Source organism: Apaloderma vittatum, unplaced genomic scaffold (genome assembly GCF_000703405.1).
Source record: "Apaloderma vittatum isolate BGI_N311 unplaced genomic scaffold, ASM70340v1 scaffold11960, whole genome shotgun sequence".
Taxonomy (NCBI): Eukaryota; Metazoa; Chordata; class Aves; order Trogoniformes; family Trogonidae; genus Apaloderma; species Apaloderma vittatum.
Window position 1 is genome coordinate 4,870 of NW_009693011.1, and position 12,531 is coordinate 17,400.

Sequence of the window (12,531 nt, forward strand, 5' to 3'; positions counted from 1 at the left end):
TTGGTGCTCTTGCCCTCTGTCTTGCTTCCCAAAAGAGACCCCAGAGAGATGCCCTTGGTCTCCCTTAGCAGCACACTGGCCCCGCTGCCAGAAAGGGCATCTCCTGCGGGGGCTGAGGCACCACCACCCGCGTTCGGGTGCCCCTTCCCTCACGTCTAAAAAAGTGGACACAGCTGCTGAAGCCGCTCGTGTCCCCTGTGCTCTCCCCCATGTCCCCTCCCTCTGCACCGAGAAATTTTTTGAAAAAGGGGAAGAAAAAGAATTCCTTCTGAAGGCTTATGCCTATGAATGTTTTATAACCCATTTCAGCTTTGATTGCAAGGCAGCGTTTTAATCAAAGAGCAGTTAAACCCGGCAGAGGAATTTGCTTGACTAAAATTTATAACTGATTCCCTTGACGTTTTGTTAGAAACGGATCTGTTTGGTAACCAGAACCACTTCATTTAAATGAGGCATTGCAAATTCCCTGTCACCGCCACGGAGCTGCTTGCTGCCTCCTGTCACCGAGCGCGGCTGCGCGCTCTGAACCGAAATGCTTTCTGCTTCGCTTTTTCTTTCAGGCCAGGGCTAGAGCCTTGCTGTCAGGGGCAAAACCACTCATTGTTGTGCCTTGGGGGGGAAACAGCTCGTTTTGTGCCAGAGCAGGGCATCGAGGGGTAAGGGGCGTTATTGTGGTGCGTGCACTGAGCACCCTGGGTGCATCCTTGCTGGGCACGCAGCGGTGACCGAGGGACATCTGCAGCTCCGTTGCTTTCAAAGCCCTTGGTCTGGGGTGCCGCAAGGACCACGCCTCTCTTTACCTCAACCTTGTTGCTTCTCTTAGGGGTCCCTTGCACCGAGAACGACTACAAACTGTGGTCACCCTCCGACGAGCGAGGCAATGAATGCCTACTGGGGCATAAAACCGTTTTCAAAAGGAGGACTCCTCATGCGACCTGTTTCAATGGGGAAGATTTTGACAGGCCTGTCATGGTCTCCAACTGCTCTTGTACAAGGGAAGACTTTGAATGGTAAATACCAATTAATTTCTTTTAGTCTGAGTTGTAAGCCTGAGATAAATATCTGTGACCAATCACTCAAAGCGAACAAACATCTAATTTACTTAACTCTGTGAATCACTGCTTCGTTTTATAGCAAAGAGGGAACTAAATAGACTGAAAACATCCTTTCATTAATAATGGGACATGAGACTTAATTAATGTCTTTTGGAGCCTTTTGGGAGCCTCTGAAAGGTTCCAGAGAAGAGAAAAGTATTGTTAATCCATCACCTTCTTTCAAACGATGGCGGGCAATTTCCCATTGCTTAGAGAGATCCTGCACTTAAAAACTTAGTGACCCTTCAGCCACAGGGATGCAGCTGGCCCTGCTGTGTCATTTTCTACGCACTTTGCACATTACTGACACTGCACAACTCTCTGGATTAGGAAACAAGCTACGGCAACCGGTGGGATCTGATTCCTGCCTCAGAATCTCAGCCCTAGGCTCCCTGGAAAATCAAATTGACATAACCTCTTCCGCGGCGTTTTCCAAAGAACAGACACACCGTAACTCCCATTTCACTGACAGGAAAAGCCAAGAGACAGACCAGTGACCTAAGCCAGCTAGCTGGAGAACTGGGGCTTGCAGCCAGGTTTGCAGGGCCTGCTGGCTCAGCTATGCCTCGCTGCCTTGTCTGCCCTAGTCGGCTCGGCCACTGGCAAGCTCATCTGCAAAATGTTCTTGAAACATCCTGGAGACAGAAGCTGTCTGGCTCTAAGATACTATTATGCAGCTAAATACTAATAATAAATGAATGGACTTCTTAAAATTTGCATGCAAAATTAAAGCAGAGTTACAGTATTGCATGGCTGCATTTTTTTTCCCTCTCTGCCATCCTTCCTTACATCTTCCTACTCCTTGCAGTGATTTTGGCTTTAAACTGAGTGACGACTTATCGTTAGAAGTTTGTGTTCCTGACCCTGAATTCGCTGGGAAACCGTACGACCCGCCAGTCCCTTGCCCTGTTGGCTCAACTTACAAGAAGACTCGAGGGTATGTGTTGTACTTGCAAGGGGAACCTGATCTTCCAAATGCTAAGATTTATGCTATTGGTGATTAAAAAAACCCAGCAACCACGAAACCCACACAGAAACGCCCCATGAGTGGCGGTAAACGAATTACATGTTTGGACATACATTGCAACATCTAATTTGTAACTTAAGTACTGCCGCTTATTCTAGCTGCACGTGGTGCCGTGTTAATGGTTTCCATGAAATAAACTGCCTGGCTGTATATGTTGCAGCTACCGAAAGATCTCCGGGGACACTTGTACAGGTGGAGACATCGAGTCGCGGCTCGAAGGGGAGCTGGTACCCTGCCCACTAGCTGGTGAGTACAGGATTGCTTCAGGCACAAGGGCTTCATTCATAAAACCTTTGGCTGGTGCCTGAGGGACTATGCACAAATTCCCGGAGGGCTCTCAGACAAAACCGGTGACACAGGGGCTGAAATGCCTCGGTGGATTACAAGTCCACCCATCTCCTGTCCTGTCCAGGGCCAGAGAGCTTCTTGGGGACCTGCTCAGGTCCCTCACTGTAGCAGGCTTGAACCCAACCAGAAAGACAGGAGTTACATCAAAGATATCCTCATCCTGGAGTAATCCTCAGGAAGGTACCACCCTGACCCAGGCCACTGTATGCAGTGGAACGATGGCTAGTTGGAGCCAGATCGGGGCAGGGGCTGCCCTCTAGTCCTCACGCCCATGCGTGCCAGACTTCACTTCTGTCCTTATTTTCTTCTCTCAAACATACAAGACACTGAAATGGTCTCTTGCTCCTGTGCTGCTGAAGTTATTTGCATTCTGCTCATTACGGCTTTAATTTAATCTGCCGTCACGAGCTGCATGATTAGCATGCTGCCGCGCAGCAGCTCAAGAGCCAGCCTGAGACCGGGAAGAGGCTTGTGTGAGGGATGAGGAGGCTGAGCTGGCGCTGTGTGAGGTTTCCCTGCGCCATCCTAAGATTTTTGAGGGAGCAGAAGATATTCCAGGTGCAAAGCGGCCTGAGGAAGCATTCCCACTGCTGGAATTCCACCAGCGCTGTGCTTAGCGTTCCCTCGTTCAGAGCCTGACACTTTAATCACCCCTCCCAGCCCTCTTGAGCTATTTGGAGAGCTGTGTTAGTCACGCTGAGAAGGGCCCTGCTGACTGAAAAACAAACCTGCAGTCCCCACTGGGCTTGGCTTTGAAGTGCTGTGTTCCCAGAGTGTTTGCTGATCGTCCTCAGATACGTGTTGGCTCGCACCATGGTAACACTTTCATGTACAGTATCTGTTTCGTATCTCCGTATAATCTCATTAGGGATGCACAGCCAGAGTTACTTACTGACATTATCTTTACTCATTAATAGCATTATTGGACTTTACCGGTACTGTGCTAATGCCCAGGAGACCCTGTCCTGGACCAGGATCCCATTACGCTGGATTCGGCGCAATTTAGAAATAAAACCCACTCTGAGATATTCACTGCGGTGCCAGTGTCCCCTAGGACTCGCGGATTTACATCGCTCCCACCTTTTTTAATGGGATTTTTGAGGAACAGGAGCTCGGTGTTTTGCTTCTAATTGGTGGCATGCTAACGTGGGAAGGAAGAGGTCACGACAGATTTTGCCATCCTCACCTCCTCCTTTGGCCCCTGGAACAAACAAGGGCCACAGTGTGCTCCCGGGCACGGGACCCACGAAAGGCTATTAGTGCATTCTCGTTAACTTAATCCCGCGGAGACAAAGCCCCTTTGCCTCCCTCTCGGAGGTGCTAAAACGCGTGGTCAGGGCTAAGAAGAAACACCGGGTGTTTCCTCTTTGCCCCTTGAGTAGCCTAAAGACGGCCAGAGCCATCTAAACAAGGCACCCGCTGTTCTTGCAGAGGAGAACGAGTTCATTCTCTACGCCACCCGCTACTCCATCCACCGCTACGACCTGGCCTCCGGCGTCAGCGAGGAGCTGCCCCTGGCCGGGCTGCGCGGGGCGGTCGCCCTCGACTTTGACTACGACCACAACTGCTTGTACTGGGCCGATGTCACCCTCGACATCATCCAGGTGAGCCAGGGAGCGGAGAGCCCTGGCATCGTGCACCAGGGCAGGCGTTACGTGCACACCCTGAAATACTGTTTGTCTTGGGTGCTCCTGCTCCCCGAGCTGTCCCTGCACGCCTGACTGCCTTCACCTTGGGGCTGCAGAATTCCCTCATCTTTTATTCTGCTATTTTTTTTGTTGTTTTTTCAGCGTCTTTGTCTCAATGGCAGCTCTGGGCAAGAAATAATCGTAAGCACTGGGCTGGAAACAGTGGAAGCTTTGGCCTTTGAACCTCTCAGTCAGTTGCTGTATTGGGTCAACGCCGGGATTCCCAAAATTGAGGTACGCTACGTCCGTGCTGGTCGTGTCAGTGCATCTTTGAGGTGGCTGAGCCCTAAGGTGGGTGCTGCCCTAAAGTCTTATTGCTGGGGGGGCGTTGGTGAGCGCTGACCCTCGTCCCACCTGTCACTTCATTGGATTTAAATGCAAACAGGAGTGATGACATTCTGCCCGGTGTACTTAAACCAAGGTCAGTTGGTGAGGCTGAATTGCACAACAGAAATGGGGGGGAAAAGCAACATCCTTGCACAGTACGCACAGCCAGCATGAGGCGCAGGCAGAGTCCTGCTCAGTCCCATAGAAATGTTAACAAATACACCCATCTACCCTCCTTTGTCACCTGCCTCACCCTAAGCGCTCCCTGTGCCTACAGCAGCGGTTTTATTGGGGAGCAGTAATGACCTGCTGCACATCTCATGTAACTTGAACCAGTGCAGTTGCCCTCTGTATTGCTCACAGCAAACACACCCTTCCTGGTTTTGGTTACCGCTCTAGGTTGCCAATCCAGATGGAGACCTGCGACTCACTGTCCTCAATTCCTCAGTACTTGAACGTCCCAGAGCCCTCACTCTGGTTCCCCAAGATGGGTAAGAAAGCAAGCGTTGCAAGTATTCAGGCGCCTTAGTGTTACCCAGGGGAACGGTGAGGGAGGGTGCTGCAGGGAAGGCTTTACAATGCTCGGCTCCAAGGGGTGCGATACGGGGACGGGAGTGGCACGGGTGGGTACATCTCACAGTTCTGCCTTACAGAGCCCACCCTTGCCATCATGTGCCCAACCAAAGTGCCAGCTGCCTCAGAGCAGAGATCACAAACTGTTTTTTTCCTTTTGATTAAACTTTTCCTACCCATATCTACTAGTAGTTAATGTTCCCTACCAGTAAAACTGGTCTGCTCAGTGGGGAAAGCTGCAATGAGGCGTGAGAAACAGAGCCACGCTCGAATTCAAGAGCCAAGTGCAATTTACGTCTTTCTGAGCGCAGTTCTGCCACAGCCGCTGCTGAGGCAAAGCAGTTCAATGCAAGGTAACCTGCAGCTGCACTCGCACCACAAAACCTGCAGCTAAATAAACCCCTCTGCTGCTTGTAGCTCTGCCAGCAGCGTTCATTAGAATTGCAAAGAGCTCCTTTTCCAAAGGCATCTCTCGCAAGAGACACGGAATGTAAAATATTCAAACCTCTGCTTCATAACCCGTTTCCTTTTGATGAGCTATTTTGTTATTATTTCGAGTAACCTCTCTGCCTGTTGTCAGGCTGATGTTCTGGACAGACTGGGGAGACTCCAGAGCTGGCATTTACAGAAGCGACATGGACGGGTCAGCAGCCAGCTGCATCGTTTCGGAGGGCGTGCGGTGGCCGAATGGCATTTCCGTGGACGACCGCTGGATCTACTGGACCGAAGCCTATATGGACAGGATCGAGAGGGTTGATTTCAATGGGATGCAGAGATCTGTGATCCTGGACACACTCCCTCACCCCTACGCTATCGCTGTCTTTAAGGTATGCACGTGGCAGCTTGTTTGCAGTTGGTGTGTGTTGTGTGCACGCTTGGAGGTTGTTGTACATGTCGGGAAAAAAAGCATTGAGCACATCGAGCGTTGGTTTTGGAGGGTGGGAGCGAGCGTGATGCTTGCAGGTAACCCCTGCCCCTCACGCTAAGAACAAAGCCTGTGTTTCAGAATGAAATCTACTGGAACGACTGGTCACAGCTGAGTATTTTCAGAGCATCCAAAAACAGCGGCTCAAAAATTGAGATCCTAGTCGGGCGATTAAATGGAATCATGGATATGAAAATCTTTTACAGAGGAAAGACAACAGGTAATCGCTGAGTCCGCAGATGGTTTTGCCTGCGATTTAGAAATACGTCCATCCCCCTTTTCCATGGGTTCTCAGGCCACAGGGTCATGCCAGCTCAAGTTCCATGGGACCGAATAGATGCCTGTTCCTGCAGGGTTTGAAGTGCTCAGGCGCTGTCATAAGGAGTGTGTGGGGAGAGGGCCCGTAGGGCACTCGGCTGTGGTGGCACCTCATAGTTTAGGTCACCACGGCCTTTCCATGCAAAGTGCTGTACCAAAAAAAACCTCACCAGAGTCTTACAGCTGCACTTAGTCATCGGTCTCGGTTGTGGTAACATAGCAGCGGTCCCTGCGTGGTGAATGCACTAAAGGGATTGGCCTCATTTCCAGATAGGAATAAAACCATCAAAGAACTTTGCCAGTCAGCAGTGTGCAAGAGACTGGGAGGACCTTTAAGGCCCTCAGTCTCCCCAGAGCAGATGGTTCTGTGCATTTCTAAGGCCAGCCTCAGCACTCGGCGTGGCAGAGCTGGCTCCTAACAGCGCTCTGAACCCCAAGCCTGGTATGGCAGGTGAAATGGGGCTTCCCGCAGCAGCTCCACCTGGCCTGACGATGTCCCCTTCCTCCCTGCCCTTGCAACAGGGGAGAACGCCTGCATCGCTAAGCCCTGCAGCCTGCTCTGCTTGCCCAAGTCAAACAACGGCCGGAGCTGCAAGTGCCCCGAGGGGGTGTCCAGCACCGTGCTGCCCACTGGGGAGGTGAGGTGCGACTGTCCTCACGGCTATGCCATGAAGAACAACACCTGCATAAAGGAAGGTAAAATCCTGCTTGATTCTTGCTGCTGCTTTATGTGTAGAGGAGGCTTCCACTGCTGTGGGAGGTCGGCGTGACCTTTCTGCTGCCCTTTGGGCGAGGAGGAGTATGGCCTGTCTTCTGAAAGCGCAGCATCCTGCCTCATGCCAGCTTGTTTTTGTTTTCCCTTTTGCACCAGAAAACACGTGTCTGCCAAACCAGTACAGATGCTTCAATGGGAACTGCATAAACAGCATTTGGCAGTGTGACAACGATAATGACTGTGGGGACATGAGCGATGAGAAGAACTGCCGTAAGTGTCCTGCAGTGACATTTGCCCGTCCAAATTTAGATGTCTGCTGTGTCATTGCACCTGAGCCCGATGGTCTGTGCTCCCTTTGTAGTCACAGAGCAGTAGGTGCTCTGGGGGTGCAGCTCAGTTCCTGTTGTAGACACTCAGAGCTTGAATTTAGGAATCAGCAGGGGACCAGATGTTCCTGGAGAGATGCCATTTGCCTGTTGGGTACTGAGAAGAAGCTTATTTTTCTGCCAATATTGAGATATCAGTCAGCAGAGTCCAAGTTTGAGTTCATTGCAGAAACTGTTTTCTAGCCACCACCGTAACCTCTTCCTCCTCTTCCTCCCTGCTGCATCAGCCACCACCGTGTGCGACACCGACACCCAATTCCGCTGCCAGGGCTCGGGGACCTGCATCCCGCTGTCCTACAAGTGCGACCTGGAGGATGACTGCGGCGACAACAGCGACGAAAGTCACTGTGGTGAGTGCCCTCGCTCAAACCTCCTTCCCTCTCCCTGCGTAAGGGCAGAAAGCCCAACAGTGTTTTGGGCAAGGTGCTTCTTGGGCAGTGCTTCACCAGATCACCCTGTTTATCCCGGCCTTCTTCCATCCTTTATGGGAAAACGAGGGACGGGAGGAGCACCGCGTGCTGGTTCTCCCCCTCACTCGGGTCTGGCAGGGAGGCTTCTGTGCAGTTGTCATCCAGCTCTCCCTGCTCTGCTCTGTGGGTACTCCAGTGACCCAAAGACAAATATTTGGCAGAGATGACGAGCTGACCTTGGTCAGCTGCCCAGCAGGTGCGCAGGAGGCACGGGTTGCTCAGCGGTGCCGTGTTAGTGGCCATCCAGCTCCAGCTCAGCCATTTGGAGAGGTGGGGTGCTGATCTGAAGGACAGAAGAGGCTGGTAAAGGGGAGTAGTTCTTGGTCATTCAGGGTTAAGCACAAGGCAGAAAAATATGCTTTCAAAACAAATCTACTGTCGCCTCTGAGATAGCTGCCTCCTCTCCTTGGCTGTTGCCCACGTGAAGCTTTCCTCCTCCTCCTCCTCCTCTCCTCCGGCCCCAACAACATATGAACTGTGTGTGCTTGTTTGCAGAGGCTCACCAGTGCAGAAACGATGAATTCAGCTGCAGCTCAGGGATGTGCATTCGTCTCTCCTGGATGTGTGATGGTGATAACGATTGCAGGGACTGGTCAGATGAAGCAAACTGCACTGGTAAGCACTTGGATGTGATCAATAACCTCCCGCTGCAAACACTCATTACTTAGAGCCAGAGGTGCTGCAAGACATTGGCCTCCAAGCTCCTGTGTGTTCACTCCTGTGGCATTTGCTGTGCCTCGAGCACAGGGGGTTTATAGCATGGCACTGGGGATCCTGGTCATTGGTATTCTGAGTGCATGGCTATATAAGAAGGTTTAATTTATATTGGTGTCACTTATCTCTCATATGAGTTTCTCCAGAGAGAATTACTCAGGAAAGGAACCTACTTCAAAAAGCATATCGGGTTTGTAAAGCCTGAAGTAGAAATTATCTAAGAGGATCACAATTATTTGAGAAACATTTCATCTGACTTCACCAGCTGCAATTATTACTCTTATCTAAAATAATTACATTTCACGCTGAATACCTAATAGAATATTACTGCCACAAGATTGTAGTATTTTGAAATATCTGCAAGTGCATGTCGCTCGCAAACCTAAAATTCAGTAGCATGCAATTTAATTAAGTTGAACATCACTTTTGTTCTCAATAATAGCGAGTGTTCTCCTGGTTGAGGAGTGATATTTGTCTCTAAAGTGACAAGATAGACTAGGCTTCAGTGAAGATACCCCACAGGCAGGTATTTTTGTGACAGGAACCTAAGGAAAGCAAGGACCCTACTCCCTTGGAAACCCAAGGGGAACTGTATTTCTAATCTGCTTTGGCAGCACGGAGCCTGGCCTGCCTTGATTCAAGGCTGTTTCTGAGTCTGTCCTGTGCTGCACGGGGGACACCTGCCACTCCAGCAAGGCTTGCTTGCTTGCTGTGATGTTTCTTGCCACCTCCAGCAAGACGCCACCACTGTCACGTTTGCCCACACACCCAAAGGACTGAGATAAAAGGGAGAGGGACTCCTGACGCACTTTGGGAGGGCTCGCCAGCCTCCCAGAGCCATCCTAAAGGCACAGCAGGGTTGTGAGCAAGCACGGCAGCACCTCGTGCTCAGGTGGTGTTCCCCCGGTCCCGCTCTGCTTTCAGCAGTATATCACACCTGCGAGGCCTCCAGCTTCCAGTGCCAGAACGGCCACTGCATCCCGCAACGCTGGGCCTGCGACGGCGACGCCGACTGCCAGGACGGCTCCGACGAGGACCCTGCCAACTGCGGTAACGTGCGGAGGGGGCTCTGCCGCGGGGTCAGGGCTTTTTCTAGCTAGCTAAAGGCGGCTTTTAAAAAAAAAACAACAACCCAAAACAACCATGAGACGTTCACCCAATTATGAATTTCAGAAAAAAAGTGCAACGGCTTCCAGTGCCCGAACGGCACTTGCATCCCGACCAGCAAACACTGTGATGGCATCAATGACTGCTCTGACGCCTCAGACGAGCAGCACTGTGGTGAGTACCGGGGCTGCGGGGAGCTGGCGGGGCCCCGGCAGCCTTCATGGTCTGCCAAAGCCTGTCCCTCCGGGAGAAAAGCCCCACTGAGATAATAGGAAAGCCTTAGTTAGCATTCACGAGCCCCCTGGGAAATCGGCTGGTCTGCCAGTGTCAGCAAAAGGCGCAGTGAGCAGGGCTGCGACGGGTAGGGAGGACGAGCTGTCAGGAGCTGTATTCAGGGAGGTGATCAAACCCTTCCTGATGCCTGTGCCAGCCTCGCTTGCACCCTGATATATTACTGACCTGCACAGGGACACAGCTCTAACAATTCGTCTTGCAAACTCTCTGGTACTTCCTGAAATCTGGCCACTGTGCTCAGGCCTGTGCAGATCACAGAGGGTAGCGTTCCTGCTGCCAAGGACAGCAGAGGTGCCATCCTCTCTCCTCCTGACCTTTTCTCCAGAACCCCTGTGCACTCGCTACATGGATTTCGTGTGCAAGAACCGGCAGCAGTGCTTGTTTCACTCCATGGTGTGTGATGGCATCATCCAGTGTCGAGATGGCTCAGACGAAGATGCCAACTATGCTGGCTGCTGTAAGTGTGATATTGTGCATCTTTGCAAAAAGAGGGTTGGATAGAGAATGAAAACACAGGCGTGGAGAGGTGAGTGCATTCCCCAGGATACCAGGAAGCTGCCAGATCTCCTAAGAGGTGGCTCTGGACCGTAATGCTCTGCTTTAATCCATTACTGCCTCTTGAGTGTGCTCACGCCTTCCTCCTCAAGGATGAGCTTCCCTCAAGCCCTTAATCTTTACACTAAATCTCTGATGTCTCTTTGTGCTGCCCTGCAGCCCAGGACCCTGAGTTCCACCGGACCTGTGACCAGTTCAGCTTCCAGTGCCAGAACGGTGTGTGCATCAGCCTGGTGTGGAAGTGTGATGGGATGGACGACTGTGGCGATTACTCCGATGAAGCAAACTGTGGTGAGCAGTACCTCAGGGTCTCTTGTCACCATAGCTGCAGCCTCCTTTGAATTTCAGAAGCAGAGTACTGGCCTCTTCATGTTTCACATAAGCCCTTGTGTACATACGTATAGGTCTGTGTGTGTAGCATTCCACTTGGACATCATGGAGGGTTGTACGTGCAGATCAGTATAATTTTCCTCATATTGCAGGTAGGTCAAAAAAGCAAAGCACGCTGAAAATCCAATACAGCTGGCACATCTTGCAGTTGACTAAGTCATACGTGACCGTATTTATACCATGGATTCCCAGCCGAAAGCAGACAGGCAGTTTTCAGCCAAGCTCAATATTTACCACCGTTCCCTGGGTAGCTGTAGGAGCTGTACCCAGCCAAAGCAGCTGCGTCTTCATTTCAGAGTTGCATTTCTGCCATGCTCTGTCTGAATTTTGCTGTCAGCTCTGGTTCCGAGATCGTTGGTGATGTCTGGCCACAAAGCACCCAGCACACAGCCATGACAGGTGGCAACAGGCTAGTGAGGGCTGTGAGGAATGGGGATGCTGGAGAAAGGACCTTGCCTCTGCTGCTCAGGCAAAGAGATAGGGTGTCTGATGAGATAATGCTGGGGCTCACAGGACTCTTGTCTCGTTGTCAGAAAACCCAACAGAGGCCCCAAACTGCTCCCGGTACTACCAGTTCCAGTGCGGGAACGGGCACTGCATCCCCAACCGGTGGAAGTGCGACGCTGAGAACGACTGCGGGGACTGGTCCGACGAGAAGGACTGTGAGGGTAAGGGCACACGGTGCTCGGCTCACGGCAGCCCTGGCTGAGGCTGGGCTGTGGCACGCTGAAAGACTGCACTACTTCCCGTAGGGCTGCTTGGGACAGCCTGCGCCAGCCCCCGTGGCTCTGAAAATCCCCCGTGAATAGGCTGAGTGTGTACTCTCACACATCTTTTTACTCTGTGTTTTTGAAAATCCTGATCAGGAGCTGCGTAGATAAAATGCAGATGAAAACACTGGCCTTGCAATGCCTTGCCTGCTCCCTACCTCTCTCCATGGATAGTGGCTCTCAGTCTGCTGGGAACAGGCACAGCTCAGAGGAGCGGGGATCTCAGGTCAGCTCTGAACATTGTGTTTTAGGTTCCCCAGTTCATCCTGTTACTACATCAGTCCCACCAACGTGTTTACCCAACCACTTCCGCTGCAACAGCGGCGCCTGCATCATGAACAGCTGGGTCTGCGACGGCTACAAGGACTGCGCCGATGGCTCTGACGAGGAAGCCTGCCCGACTTCACGTAAGCTTCTCTCTTCCTCACCCCTTTCTGTAGCAGCATGGCTGCAAGGTCTGTCAGCCTTTCCAGTCCTCAGTGCCACAGTTTCGGCGCCACACGAAAGGAATTACTGCTGCAGCATGTCCCTGCTCAAACGTCCCTTCTCGGACTGTGTAGGATCACAGAGAGTGGGGCTGCAGGGTTGGTTTCCAGCTCACATCTACGCTGAAGAGAAGACGTGGTGTTTTTTTCACGATGCCCTGAGCCCGTGCAGGACATCCCCTGCAAACCAGTTGCTTTTCCAGCCCTCTGCAGTCAGAAGAATGGATGGCTCCGGCGCCGTCCCACCTGCTAGATGGGAAGAGATTGCCATCTAGTGGAGTCGGGACCTGGGGACAGGTTTTGGTTCCTCCTGGTGGCAGCGGCAGCCTGGCCATGCCTCGGGTG

At 51.9% G+C, this 12,531-nt stretch overlaps 1 protein-coding gene across 1 annotated transcript in view; it reads left to right on the forward strand.

Moving 5' to 3' along the window:
* SORL1 (sortilin-related receptor, L(DLR class) A repeats containing) overlaps positions 1-12,531 on the forward strand; it is a gene marked incomplete at its 5' end in the record, with an annotated part of 26,871 nt that overhangs the window by 3,905 nt on the left and 10,435 nt on the right. The window contains 18 exons of the mRNA XM_009877619.1: positions 824-1,010; positions 1,903-2,031; positions 2,282-2,367; positions 3,901-4,073; positions 4,260-4,391; positions 4,884-4,975; positions 5,638-5,884; positions 6,064-6,202; positions 6,823-6,996; positions 7,172-7,285; positions 7,629-7,751; positions 8,367-8,486; positions 9,513-9,635; positions 9,759-9,866; positions 10,312-10,443; positions 10,701-10,832; positions 11,465-11,599; positions 11,953-12,159. Coding sequence (XP_009875921.1) covers positions 824-1,010; positions 1,903-2,031; positions 2,282-2,367; positions 3,901-4,073; positions 4,260-4,391; positions 4,884-4,975; positions 5,638-5,884; positions 6,064-6,202; positions 6,823-6,996; positions 7,172-7,285; positions 7,629-7,751; positions 8,367-8,486; positions 9,513-9,635; positions 9,759-9,866; positions 10,312-10,443; positions 10,701-10,832; positions 11,465-11,599; positions 11,953-12,159 — 2,553 coding nt within the window. The remainder of the gene's footprint in view (positions 1-823; positions 1,011-1,902; positions 2,032-2,281; positions 2,368-3,900; positions 4,074-4,259; positions 4,392-4,883; positions 4,976-5,637; positions 5,885-6,063; positions 6,203-6,822; positions 6,997-7,171; positions 7,286-7,628; positions 7,752-8,366; positions 8,487-9,512; positions 9,636-9,758; positions 9,867-10,311; positions 10,444-10,700; positions 10,833-11,464; positions 11,600-11,952; positions 12,160-12,531) is intronic.